At 34.1% G+C, this 14,927-nt stretch overlaps 1 protein-coding gene across 6 annotated transcripts in view; it reads left to right on the top strand.

The window, feature by feature from the left end:
• Positions 1-14,927, top strand: part of NUP58 (nucleoporin 58) — a 63,286-nt gene that overhangs the window by 25,259 nt on the left and 23,100 nt on the right. For all 6 annotated transcript variants that reach the window (XM_074303641.1, XM_074303642.1, XM_074303639.1 and 3 more), the window contains 3 exons: positions 7,698-7,777; positions 10,532-10,650; positions 11,091-11,173. In XM_074303641.1, coding sequence (XP_074159742.1) covers positions 7,698-7,777; positions 10,532-10,650; positions 11,091-11,173 — 282 coding nt within the window. The remainder of the gene's footprint in view (positions 1-7,697; positions 7,778-10,531; positions 10,651-11,090; positions 11,174-14,927) is intronic.

Below are 14,927 nucleotides of genomic sequence, written 5' to 3'. Positions count from 1 at the left end.
TATCATATAAATGATATTTAATCTGTACCTTTAAATGTTCTGATTCATGTATGTCTTTAAACCAGATAATTATCAAGTACTATTAGTAATGAATATACTAAAAAAAATAAAATAAAATCCTATATTAGAAACAAACATTTGACTTCTAAAGTCTTAATATGCTTTCAGGGGATATGATGGCCACTTCTAGGTTTTACTGCCCACTTCAGCTTCTATGACAGCTTGCTAGTAAGCCACTTAGTACTACAAAAAAATCAGCTTTGCCTTCCTTCTGTTGTTCTTCTCTCAGGCATACCTTTTCTTATCTTCCACCAGATATTGACTACCTTAATTTACAACAAATGCTATTTATGCTGAAACTGAGAAGCCTGGGTATTTGAAAAAAATTATATGATGTCACTAGGAAAAGGACTTTGTGGGTGGGGGGTGGGAATAGTTATAAGGAAGAGAAATCTTAAAAAGAAAACTAGAAAGTTAGAGGTAAGTAATTTATCAGTAGTAAAGTCAGGCTTCTAATACAGTTTAAATCCTTTTAATTCTTCAAGTCTATGGGATAGCCATAATTTTGGGGGATGTTGGGATCAATTTGGGATCTGAGAAAATTAAGCATATGTCAGAATTGTGATGGCAGTCTAAAATAATTTCAACAAAATTTCATAGTCTTTCATTTTAAGTAACCTAGGAAGGATAGATTTATTATAAAACTGATCCATATTGGACCTATTGTAAGGAATTCTGGGTACTAAAGAGGCCTTATTAAATAGTTTTGGGTTTTTCCCCTGTAATGCATTTATATAGTATAAACTGCTGAGGCTAGTATTATATTATGAAACAGTAAAAGTGTGTGGATGCAGGGAGGGGATGCAACTAAGATTGTATCTTATGCAGAAAACTAGAAACTAGATGAGAAAGCATAGTAGCAGCAAACTTTAGGGTAAAGATCAATGAAGCCAGGGACATGGGTGATTGCCATTAGAGTATTTATATCACTTGGGCAGAGAAAGTGCACAAGGAGTTTGGGAAAGAGATCACAGGCTTATTAAGCACAGTACTCTTGTTGTAATGATATTAGACTTCAGTTATCTGAACATCCATAGCTAACTTTCTATGCCAAAACTAGCGGGACTAATTATTTCTTGACTTGAATTGATAGTTTCATCCTTCAAAAGATTGAACTAAGAATAGAAAATTTTATTCTGGATTCAATTTTTACCAAGGAATAACTAGTTGCTAGAGTGGAAATATTAGGAAACTTTGGAAGAAATGACTACATCATCTTAGCATTTTTGTAGGAGAGAAAAGCTGATAATAGTCTTACATACTTTGTAGATATGAAAAGAACATATTTTAAAAGTTCTAAAGACAAGGTAATATCCTGTGGAATATTGGGGAAATCACCCTACAAAAGGGAATTTCTCAAGAATTAAGTTATGAACAACAATTACTGTATGAGGATCAATTCTGATGGATGTGGCCCTCTCCAACAATGAGATGAACCAAATCAATTCCAATAGAGCAGTAATGAATTGAACCAGCTACACCCATCAAAAGAACTCTGGGAGATGACTATGAACTACTACATAGAATTTCCATTCCCTCTAATTTTGTCCGCCTGCATTTTGGATTTCCTTCACAGGCTAAATGTACACTATTTCAAAGTCCGATTCTTTTTGTTCAGCAAAACAACTGTTTGGTCATGTATACATATATGGTATTTAATTTATACTCTAACATATTTAACATGTATTGGTTGGCCTGCCATCTGGGGGGTGGGGAGGGGAAGGAGAGGAAAAATTGGAACAAAAGGTTTGGCAACTGTCAATGTTGTAAAATTACTCATGTGAATATCTGGTAATAAAAACTATTAGTTAAAAAAAAAATTAAGTTATAAAGAACAAAAAAAAAATGAATTTTCTAAAGACACTAATACACATGCAGAGAAAATTGTTAATTTATATATCCTGCCTTCAAGGAGTGTATATTCTGATTGGAAGAAACTATATATAAGAAGGTGTGTTTGTAGGGTAGATAACAAGACTTGGTGGTAGTATTTGTAGTAGTAGCTTTAGTAGTAGGGTAAATAATAACAAAGTGAAGTAGATATTATTTGAGGTCAGATGGTATTTTGCTTCTCTTTTCCTTGTTAGAGTGATTGTGGTATTGTGGGCAGAGTGTTTACTTAGATGTCAGAAAGATCTAGGTTCAAGTCCTGTCTCCGACACATACTTGGTCTGCTACCCCAGGCAAGTTATATGTTTTAGGCAACTCTTTGAAGACTGTAAATTGCAGAATAGTTCCTGACCTACATTATAGAGAGAGTTTACTTTATCTGGGAATTTTCTATACCAGTGAAATCGTAGGTTCAGGTCTTATTCCCTGTATTTGTTTTCTGCCATATAAAATAACACTTTGCTAGAAAGAACACAATAAAAATGCCTAAGAGAGAGTTGATACCTAAAATAAATAGGGAGATAGTAAGAAATGACTTATCTTTATACATTTGTCATTTGGAGCAAAGTAAGCACATTCTGGGTTGTCTGAAGAACTGGCAGAAGTTTTGACAGAGTTCTTGTTCACAAGTCACTGAGAGGGAATTGGAGAATGGGTTATATTTTGGTAGTCTCAAAAGTAGGAAGGAGAGACTGCAAATTATAGGCAAATTAACATAATTTGAACTCACAGCTAAATTCCAGAGTATATTATTAAGAGTTTCTAATGAACATCTAGATAAATGATCATTCACAGTAAGCATTTATAAAGTGCATGTTCTGTGTGAAGAGCATGCTTGACACATGCATGCAAAAGTAAATAGTCTCTCAAGATGCTTACTGTGGGTGTTAGAGGATATTTGGAAAGAGTTACTAGCAGAGCTTCATCAAAAGTAGATCTTCCTTGACTAATTTACTTTTTTTTGATAAGGTTATTAAACTAGATATATATTGGGATAGCCAGCAAAAAAAAAAATCAATTTAGAATATAAATTATTATGTGAAATTTTACAAAAATAAGGTTAAAAGAAACCTATGAACATCATCATGTCATAAAACAGAAGCATTAGAAGGTAAAACCAACTAGAAAAAATTGGGGTGATATCCAGATAAGCAAAACAATTCTGAGAGTATTGAATAACAGCAGTAAATGAAAGAAAAAGTGGGAAAGCTCTGTAAATATTAATAGTAAACTATTTCTAGTTTTGCAGAAAATAGATGGACTGCACTTGACATCTGACATCTCATTTCCACCTGTGCTTATTATGGGGGAGGTAAAAATTCTACTAGACAGAACAGAGATGGGAAATGCAGCTAGATTTAAAACAGGTATATCTCAAGGACTTCCCTGCTGCAAGTTACATACTTCTGAGAGTATTAAGGATAGTAGAGAGAAGAGAAGTGTTGCCTAAAACACTGGTATTCAAAGATGTAACAAAGAATCTCAGATTTTACTAATACTGACATAAGGCATGACAATCACCAGCCTGTATGTCTTCTTTGCTAGCTAGGTAAGATTTTTGGGAGAACTATCTCTTTGCAAAATGGAGGGTATTTGTAGAAGGCTGGAACTCTGAAAAGGTGTGCTTGAATCTAAGACAGTAGAGCACTTAAGGCTAAGTACCTACTCAATGTGAGATAATGGTTCTATAAATAGAACATATACTTAGATGATATGGTGATGTGATGGCTCTCCTCAAGATTGACTCCCTGCTGAATATGTTGTGGTGAGGTAGTCGCAGGCAAGGATTGGAGGGTTGAAGGAGAGAGTCAAGAGTCTCTCTGCTGCAGCGTGCTCACCAGGGAAGACTTCAGACTCTAGGCTCCATCTTTGACAAGCCACGTGGCAGCTTGCCTCCCTCCTTCACTTCTCCTCCTAAAGATTAACAACTTTGATCCTGACACTCTCCAGAGAGCTAGTCCGGACATTGTAGGGCATCATTGATAAAATTATTAGAAGGGAACAGTTAGGTGTTCACAAGTGAACCACATCTTTACCATCACATAATTGACTGAAAGATGCATTGAATACATGATCCTACTTTGTTTAGTATTCATTATAAAAATGTCGTGACTCTTCTGATAAGGGATTGGAAGTTTTGTGTTGTAATTCATTTGTAGCAATTTGTAAATCTTATCCAAAATTTAAATAGGTTCTTTTCCTTAAGAAATTCATGTGATTTCATCATCATCTGAGTTTAAAACCTGCTTCAGATGCTTAATTGTATGTTGTTGACCTCAGATATATCCCTTAACTTTTCTGTTATTCTTTTGTACATCATAGCCATGTAAGATGTCTTAGATGTCAATCAAAGGTTGTACAATATTGTACAGTGATCTCTTGATCATATATATGATGAGATATAAAATAGGAAGATGGATTCTCCACTGTAAAGGAGAAATCCTTCACAGAGCTTAAGCAGAAGAGGGATTCTCTGTGGATGCTCTGATTTGTGGATAACTCTGTTATAGTTGCATTAAGTCCCAGAGATGCAGTTTCCTGGATAAGATCCTTAACAGTTGAAAAAGGTTTGAATTACTCAGTCACCCAGGAAAATTGAATATTATCCTGCCTAGATTGTGACATATTAAATAAACAACCATTAAAGATTGTCCATCACTGTGTATAACTGAGATACGTACAAATGGACATAGACTTGGGTCCAAATAAGAAGAGAGAAATAGTTAGCATTGTCTTGAAGAAATTGCAAGGAACTTTAATGACCCCAAACTTTCTCCAGAAATAAAAGTGCTTTTTAATGCTGACATAATAGCTATCATATTGCATGACAAGATTCATAAACATCTTGATAAGCTAGTCTCTTTCCACAACTTCAGTACTTTATCATTAACTTATTAGAGATTTCAGTATGTCTAATAATATGACCCAGAGACATCTAAAACTCAAAATATGTAGAGGGCCATAAATAATGAGGGAACTCTGGGTGAGGTATAAGACCCTTCAGCCTTGAGGGAACCTGCTAACAATGTCTGGTTTGGCTCCCCATCTGCTCTAAGGGCTCTTGGCCTTCCTGAGAAGTCGGGGTGGTGACAACCTGTGTTGTGATTGAAGCAGAGTGATACCAGGTATAAGAGTAATACCAGGTGACAAACTATATATAATAGCAAGTTGCTTATGTGGTCTCACGTACAACATATATTTAGCATATGCCCAGTGTTGTTTTTGTTACATAAGGGTATTAGGGTATATAAAAGGAGAAAGTTCATGAAATAAATAGACTCCATTTTTCCACCATCCTCAGATGTCCCACCTCATCACTTCACCCCAGCATGGGGGCTCTAGAAAGCAATGATACATTCTGTCATCCCAACTTGGGGACTCTAGAGAGCAGGACACAACAAAAATATCCAAAACAGAACTTATGATTCCACTTTTCTTCTGAACTTATTTCTATCAAAGACACTACCATTATGCTTCAAGTCACCCATTTTTTCAGTTGTTTTTCCTGAATCTTCATGTCCCTTGTATCTGGTCAGTTGCCAGTTTTATTAATTCTCCACAATCTGTCTTTTATTCATCCCTTTTACTCTATTCTTGTGACTATTCCCTCAGTCAAGTATTTCATCATTTTTTATCTGGTCCATCCTATTTGCAGCAGCTGGTTCACTGGAGAGTTTTGACCTGAGAGTGAGGAAAACTTTGAATTCTGCCTCATACACTTACTAAGTCTGTCACCCTGGATAATTCCCTAAATTTCTCTGTTTCAGTTTCCTCATCTATAAAATGTGGATTTTGATAATAAATAGCATTTATTTCATAGGACTGTTGAGAAGATCAAATAAGATAACATGTTAAATGCTTTGCAAGCCTTAAAATACTATGTAAATACTATTTTGCCCCACTCTTATTTCATTGTCTTCATAGCTGACAAAATAGTTTTAGTCAAGTGCAGGTCTGAATATTACCCTTCTTTCAGTAAATTTCAGTGGCTATCTGTCACCTTTAAGCTCAAATATGTATTCTTCTGATTGACATTAAAAGCTATTTAAACCCTGACTCTTTTAACTGAATCTTTCCTACCTTATTACATTGCTCCCCTTTACATGCTCCAGTTTAGCCAAACTGGCCTTCTTTACATTCCTTATAAATGATGCTCCATCTCCTCTCTCTTTATCTTTGCATGGCTCTTTTGTATCTGGAGTGCTCATTCTCTTCATATCCCCCTCCAAAAGTGCCTTATTTCCTTCAAGACCCATTTCAGCAGAAGTAAATGTAGAAAATGAAAGAACCAAGACTTAATTGGCATTACTATATTAAATTTATTTTATACTCATAATAATGACTTATGGTTTCATATAAAATTCTCTTTTAATTCTTTGTAGAATTAAATTATTTTTTGTTAATGTCTGTTAAGTTCAGAATAAAAAAAAAAGTTTGTAAAGACTCAGCTGCCTTTTAAATAAAACTCTTACTGATCATTCCTGTTCCTAGTATCTCTTTCTCCATCTAAATAGGTGTGTATTTGTTTTGCATGTACCTATATGTTTGACTTACCTTTTAGTATGTAGAGCTTTTAAGGGTAGATAAACATTCACTTTTTGTCATTGGATCTTCAATAATTTGTCAGGGGCAGGAGCTTAATAAATGGCTTGTTGATTGATAGAACCTTGGGTTCTGTTAAGTAAAATGAAATTGAATAAGGATTGAGTATTAAGTTTTACAAGTAGATTCAGATTTCACAGATATGATATGGGGAAGGCTTAGGTAGCAGTCTATATGAAAACTCTTTTGGCTTTTTTTTTTTTTAATAAAAGATAAATTGTTATTGATATATTTTGTTTTTATATTGCCATTTCTCTAGAAACAAAAGTGCTTTTTAATGCTGACACAATAGCTATCACATTGCATGACAAGATTTACACCTTTGGACCTTCCACCTCGGCAAAGGAATAGGAGGAGGTATCTTCTCCTGTTTCTTGTCTGGGACCATACTTATAATTTTGCAGCACCCATTTTCACTTGTTTTGTGATGGTTCTTTCCAATTACATTATGGATAGTCCTTGTATAACTTGTTTTCTTGACTCTGTTTTCTTCACTTTATATCAAACACTAGAAGAAGAAAACTAGTGTTTTAGTAAGCATAAAGAAAACTATGGTGAAAATGACAAAACTTTGGTAGGGTTATATCATGTTGTTAGTGGTGTGATCTATTCCGATCTTTGTGCTTTCAGAATATTAATAGGGTGGAAAATTGTGTAAGGTAGTATGCCAAGGTTGCTTAAAGGCCTTAGGCTCATATTTTAGGAACTGAGGATTACCCTAGGGAAGAGAAAACTTGATAGGTTTTTCAAGTATTTGAAGGAATGTCACATTGAAAAAAGTTGAGATTTTTTTTTAAACCACAAAGAGCAGAACTAGTAATAAAAGTTGGGGAGCTATTAAGATGACAATAATTAGAAAAAGGGAGTGGGAACTGCAAAAAAGGCAATGTATATTTGACAAAGTATTTTCTAAGACTTGAAGACTTGCACTTATCTAAAATTGCGTGCTGCTTTGCAAGATCTTCAAGCAAACAATAGATGTCGTCTTTAATGGTATAATTTAGAGAGGATTCTCATTCACATAGCTTGGGCTTTTTGAGGTTCCTTCCAACTGTGAGATTCTATGGAATAATTGAAGGTCATCTATATTTTCTACAACAACAAATAACTAATGTATATTTTTCCCTCTTTCCCTGCATCTTTAGGAGTTAAAGAATGCAGAAATTGCCTTAAGAACACAGAAAACCCCACCTGGACTTCAACATGAAAATACAGCTCCTGCAGAGTAAGTGAATGAATTTGATACTAAATTAGCATCTCACTCTAAGCTAGTGTTATTTACTTACTTCAGACATTTTTGGTTACTTAAGTTCATTTGCCTTTTTATGTAACATACCAGATTTTTCACCAAAATGTATTTTCCAAAACATTGAAGCTTCTTCCTTCAGGTGGTAGTACTTTAAAAATCATTGCAACTTTTCTAGTATTACTTTATTTATACCATGTTCATAGAAAATCTTTCTCTATTGTTATACTTCATATACTTATTAGCCAGAACAGGAAAAATAATTTTCCTCTTCTTTTGTTGACTGGGATTCATAACTATGAATATCAGTCATATTGTGGTGTATTTGCCTGATAGTTACATGAGCCTGAGACTTCTCACCCTTCGAGTAAATGGATACACCTGCTCTTGGTTGGTTTTCATATTCCCGTCACTATCACTAGTTACCTTAGGAGCATTGTAATGCACTTTCATCATTAGCAGCCATTCACTTTCAACCTTTAAATTTGTTATCTCGTTATTTGCTGTGACTCTGAAGTCCTATGACCAAAGCTATAGGTGACTTTGTGTTCAGTAACTGGCTACAGATCATTGTCACTCAAAAAATTGTGCTTGCTTCTCTGTGTTTAGAGGATTGAGATACTTAGGATGCCGACACTTAGAGTTTGCTTTGTTAAGTAACCACCTAAGTACCAGTTTTTCTCATGCATTTAAATTAGGATTCAGTTGCCAAATTCTTCAGCAGCATCTCATATATTTCCTCTTTTCTATTCTACCTTAATGGGAATAGATAGAGCCTTTCTGCCACCTCACATAGCTAGGACCTAAGATGGCTTGGTCTTTGTGTTGTAGAGCAGGACATTAACAACTATATGAGCTTTTTATGGGAGGTGGCACTTGAGTTCAACCTTTGACAAAACCTAGAACTTCTATGACAAAGCTTAAGAGCACTTTATAGTTAGAAGAGGTAACTTGTGCAAAGACAGACAAAGATGAAACATTGCAGGATAAATGTAAGGAATAGCAAGAAAGCAATTTGTGTTGGCCTATAGTGTTTATGTAAATCCAGTTCAGTAAGTTAGCAAAGTTAAACTACAACCAGTTTATCAAGTGTCAAATAGAAATGTTTTGTTTTGTTTTGTTTTGTTTTTTGTTTTTTATTCTAGTGGTCTTAGGGTAACACAAAGGGCATAAGTGGAGTAGTTAGCCTTGGAAAGGTGAAGGATAATGTCTTCCATTATAATAGTGGGGAAAGAGGTTAATAGTCATTTGAACATGAAAAAGAGTGTCCATTTTTTAAAAATCTGTATGCAATTAAAAAAAAAAAAAAAAAAAAGCAGCATGTAGACCAGATAATTTAAATTACTAGTGGAATCAGTTGATCAGGTTTTATGACCAAGGTGACACTTGATACCCTAGAAACAGGAGTGATAAAACTGATTAGAAAGATATGGGGAAACAGTCAATGAAATGTATAACCAATCATAAGATGAAGGTTCAATAGGGAAAGAAATGAAGTAGATGTTTTTTGGAGGGAAGGTTTTAAGATTAGAGAGAATGATAGGGGCAAAGACTCAAGTTCAATAAGTTTGTTAATAAGAATGGGGTGGGGGAGAGAAGTAATAGATAAATGACTTAATTGGAGTGGACACTACTAACATGACAATTCCCTCCACTAATGTAGATCAGCACATCTATAACTTAAACTCTTAGAGAGTTGTGTGAGCTATACTGAGGGATTGAATGATTTGACAATGAGGTGGCCTAAAGGATGAGAGTTCTGGATTTGAACTTGTATTATAGACACTAGCTGTGTGGCTGAGCAAGTTATGAAACCTCTCAGTCTATTTTCTCATGTAAAATGTGGACAATAATATCTATTTTCCATTACTGTTGTGAAGATCAAATGAGATTTGGGAAAGGGAAAAAAAGCTACCATAATTAATTACATAATTACACACATAGTATGTATATGAGGTAGGACAAGTCTTTTTGATTCCAATACTAGTTAACTATTTGCTGGTGCTGCCTGGTCCTACAGGACTTCTATTTGATGTTTAATAATTGGATTATTGTTTTTAAAATAAACCAGTATGGGGTATCTAGATAAAGCATCAGTCCTGCAATTGGGAGGACTGGAGTTCATATTCAATCTCAGACACTTAACACTTACTAGCTTTGTGACCCTAGGCAAATCATGTACGCCCAGCCGCCTCACAAATAAATAAATAAATGCCAGCCAGCACTTGGATAATGGAATAAGACTACTTATGTTTCATGCTAATGCCTTTGTTTTTGAGATGGAAAGACACCTTAGAAATCAAGTAGTACAGTCCCTTTATTTTATTTTATTTTTATTTGTTTATTTATTTATTTTGCTGAGGCAAATCATCTAATTATGAGGTTAGTGCTTTCCTTAATGCACCATGAAGTTTTTCATTTACTTTGTGCTTCATTACTTAAGGTAGCATTTTTGTGTGAATCTTCATTGTAAAAAGCAAACTCCCTCTAACTAATGCAGATTGGCAACCTTTTGCAAATTACAGTCTTAAAAGAGCAGCTTGGGCTATAGAACATCAGTGTTGGGACTTGAATTCACATTTTTCTCTGGCTGGTTCTCTTTCCAGTATTCCATGAAGCCATATTATTATGATTAAATGTTTTCTCTTAACATACATAAAATGTCTCCTTTTCCCTTGCCCACTCCCCAATATGATGTCAGTGATCTGATAATATTTAAATGCATTCATATAGCTACTTCAGAATCTTGGTTGGACAGTTTGAGGTACAGCTACAACAGTACAGACAGCAGATTGAAGAATTGGAAAATCACCTTGCCACTCAAGCAAATAATTCACATATCACTCCACAAGGTAATATGCTCTCTAAAATCATTTTTCACTGCAGCACTTTTTCAAGATTGGAAGTTAAACTATACTATATAAATAAAACATTAGATGCCAAAATTGGTATTTTGGAAATGATATTTGGAAATTTGCTTTTGAGGTTTTTGTTTGATTTGATGACATTTTTCTTTGTTAAATACAAAATACAATAGATTGGAAAATTTGGTAATAATAAAAGGAAGCTCAGTGACAAATGTGTTATTCTACTAGTTTTACAAATTTAGCCTTTTCAGGCATTTCTTTGTACATATGTATGACATCTTCTCTATTTGTTTATAGAAATGTTAATGTGATTTTCTCTGTACTACTAGAATTCTGTTTTGAATAATAGAAGTAAACTGATCTTATTTCTTCTTATGTTTTTGCAATTAATAAATTTTTTGACTAATATAAATTTTATCTTATAGATTTGTCAATGGCTATGCAGAAAATTTATCAGACATTTGTAGCTTTAGCTGCACAACTTCAGTCTATCCATGAAAATGTAAAGGTATGTCTTAAGCTACAGTATGTATATATATATATTTAATAAATGTGGAATGCTATATATATATATATATATCAAGTTTTAATAGCCATATTTGTAATATTAAGAACTGTTTGACTTTTTCAGACTAGTTTGTCACATAGTACATTCTCATTTTTGTTTAGTTAAAAAGAATGGCTATTTGATGGCCAATTTTCAAGATGATTAAAAGAAAGACAGATTTCATTAAATGAAGAAAAATTATCAAGTACTTTAAAAAATATTTTCCAAATTTTTAATTTTTAATATTTTTTATATTGTTTAACAAAATTTGAGTTCCAAAATCTTTCTCTTTGTCCTGCCCCTCACTCTACCCATAAGAAGAGAAGCAATATATCAGTTATACATGTGAAATAATGCCAAAATATATTTCTGTATTAGCTATATCACAAGAAAAAATAAAAAGAGAAAATTAGACTTCACTTTGCACTCAGAGTACATTAATACTCTCTGGAGTTAGATAACATTTTTTCATCATGAATCCTTTGGAATTGTCTTGGATCATTGTATTGATCAGAATAGCCAAGTCTTTTTCAGTTATCCTTAAAATATTGCTTTTGCAGTATACAGTGATCTCGTTCTGCTCACTTTACTTTATATCACTTCCTATATGTATTCCTGAAACCATCCCCTTTGTCATTTCTTATACACAGTATTACTCTATCACAATCATATGCCATAACTTGATCAGCCATTTCCCAATTGATGAATATTCCCTCAGTGTCCAATTCCTTGCCACCACAAAAAAAAAAAAAGCTGCTATAAATATTTTTGTATATATAAGTTTTCCTTTTTCTTTGATGTCTTTGAGATACAGATCTAGTAGTAGCAGTATTACTGGGCCAAAATTTATAATGTCTTGAAATATGATGCCCAGGCTCTTTTCTTTTTTCTTCTTTTTTTTTTTTTAATTATGGCTTTTAGGTAGTCCAACAATTCTTAAATTGTCTTTTTTTGTTTGTTTTCCAAATATATTTTTCTGATGCAATATTTAACATTTTCTTCTATTTTTTTCATTCTTTGAGCTTTGTTTTACTTCTTGATGTTTCATGGAATCTTTGGTTTCCAATTCCAGTTTTCAAGTGAAAAAAGCCACCAAACACTTCCTAAAAGAGACCCCAAAATAAAATTTTTTTTGCCAAATTCCAGAACTCCCAGGTCAAGAAGAAAATACTGTAAATAGCCAGAAAGAAAAAATTCAGTTTGCAGAATCACCCAAAATGTCACATTAAAAGAGTAGAGAACTTGGAATTTCTTCAATGAGCTTTTGTATCTCCTTTTCCATTTATCCTATTCTGCTAAATTAAAAAAATTCAGGTACATTAACCATTTTTAATTATAAAAAATTAATGAAACAAAAAAAATTGGTGGCTTTTGATTTTATTGAAAATACACTTTTAGGAGGAATAATAATAAACTGACTTAGGTGGTTATTTTCTGCCTTATTCACATAAGAGATGAATTTATTGATGCAGCACTAGTCTTTCAGAATTTCAGCTACCCTAAACATTCATAAATAAGGAACTGGAGGAAAAGTAGCTTCAATGGACTCTACAATAAAGTTCACTTTGCCATTTCTAAGGTTCCATAGGTCATTTAGGGAAAACCAGAAATAATTATAAGCTTCACATGTCATGTCCAAATATTGAAGTGTGAAGTTTAGTCTTTTCTCTACTTATAAGTAGACTGTATATATAAATTATGAAGTAATTATGAGTAATTCTGTAATGTTTTTTAAATAAAGCATCTGAGGTTAGTTTAAAAAATCAGCTGCTGTTATGATAGTCTGAGCATATATATATCAGAAATTTCTTCTTTAGACTAACTTGAAAAGAACTTGAGTATTGATACACAAGTCATCTTTTTAGGCAGTCTAGTTCTTTAACCTTAACTCTACCTCTTCCTGTGACAGTCAGGTGGTTGTTTAGGGCAACATACCATTCACACAAAGCAGGAAGATCTTTCCCCACATTTGTGCAGTAAGTAGCCCTAGGAAATGTTGCTGTGGTGATGCTAGCAATCTTGTTACCATCCTCAAGCTACGTACAAGATAGGAAAAAAAGTGATTAACCAAAAAAAGCAGTAAAAGTAAGAGGGATTGGGAAAGGTTTCCTGTTAAAGAATTTTAGTTGGGACATTAAAAAAAATCCAGGGGGACCAGAAGTTGGGATGGAAGAAGGACAGGGATGAGGAGAAGCCAGAGCAAATGCTTGGAGCTGAGAAATAGAATGTGGTGTTCTTGGAATGGCCAGGAAGCCAGTGCCACTGGGTTGAAGAGTATATTTTAAGAAGTAAGGTATTTAAAGGGCTTTGCCAAAATGCAATTTGTTTTTGATCTCAGTGGTGATAGGGAACCAGTGGAGTTTATTGAGTAGAGAAGTGACATGGTTCATATTTTAGGAAAATCATTTTGGTGACTGAACGAGGCAGGCAAACCCACAAGTAGACAAAGGGACAGTTATCCATTTATGAGATAGTGTGTACCTGCGCTGTAATATAGTGACTGTGTTAGATGAGAGAACCGGTGCATAATTGAGATGTTTCAAAGGTAAAACCAATAGACTTTGGCCACAGCTTGGATATAGGGGATGAGAGATGGTGACAAGTTCTGAATGACCCCTAGGTTGAGCCTGGGCATTTGGGAGAATGGTGTTGCCCACTACATTATTAGGGAAGAGGGAGTGAGGAGAGGTAAGAATGCTAGTTGGACATGTGAAATTGGAAGTCAGCAGAGATTGGGGAAGGATAGGTAAAGATGAGAATCATCAGCATAGAGGTGGTAATTAAATAAATGGAAGTTGATGAGATCACTAAGTCAAGAAATATAGAGGGAGAAGAGAAGACCCAGGACAGAACCCAGAATCAGGCCCTTGCCACTCTTCTCTTTTCTTTCTCAATTTCCTGTCTTTGCTTACATTTCTTTTGGGTCCCCTTTTAAAATCTGACTTTTACACCAGGATTCTTTGTCCTAATGGCCTATAAGATAGACTTCCAGATCTAATTCTTCCACTCAGATTTCCTAAAACTCAAATCTGATCCTGTCACAATATTCATTCCCTATCCCACCTGAGTCTCTTTATTCAGTAAATTTCAGTGGCTCCATAACTTGTCCCCTTATTCCCATTTTTTCATATCTTCTTACACCTTATAACTGCTAAAATATAAGATTCTCCTTTCCAACTCTAGGTATTTACTCTGGCTGTTTCCCATGCTTGGAATTCACTCCTTCCTCATCTCTGCCTCCTGACTTTTCTTTTTTCAAGTCCTGGCTAAATTTCTACCTTCTACAGAAAGGCTTTTCTTATCCCTCTTAATCCTAGTTCTCTCCCTCTTTTGATTATCTTCATTTTATTTTACATGCTGTCTACCCCTTTAGACTATGAATTCTTTGATATCAGGAAGTTTCCTTTGCCTTTTTTTTTTTCCCCAGTGCTTACTTAGCATAGAACTTGGTAGGCACATAATAGGTGCTTAATAAATGTTTATTACCTGACTTTCTGGAAAAAGTGATACTTGAACTAGGTTTTTAATTTAGGTAGGATTTTATTTTTTATAGGAATATCAAAGTTGGAGGTTGTTTTTTTGTTTGGTTGGGTTTTTTTGGAGACTACAGCAGGCTTGCACATATTTTGACGGAAAAAGAGAGAACCAGAGACAAAAATAGATTGAATGGATAATTGAATGAAAAATGATCAAGACCACAGCTTGATGAGTTAGC

Source organism: Sminthopsis crassicaudata, chromosome 3 (assembly GCF_048593235.1).
Source record: "Sminthopsis crassicaudata isolate SCR6 chromosome 3, ASM4859323v1, whole genome shotgun sequence".
Lineage (NCBI taxonomy): Eukaryota > Metazoa > Chordata > Mammalia > Dasyuromorphia > Dasyuridae > Sminthopsis > Sminthopsis crassicaudata.
This window is presented reverse-complemented; position numbering and strand designations above follow the sequence as displayed.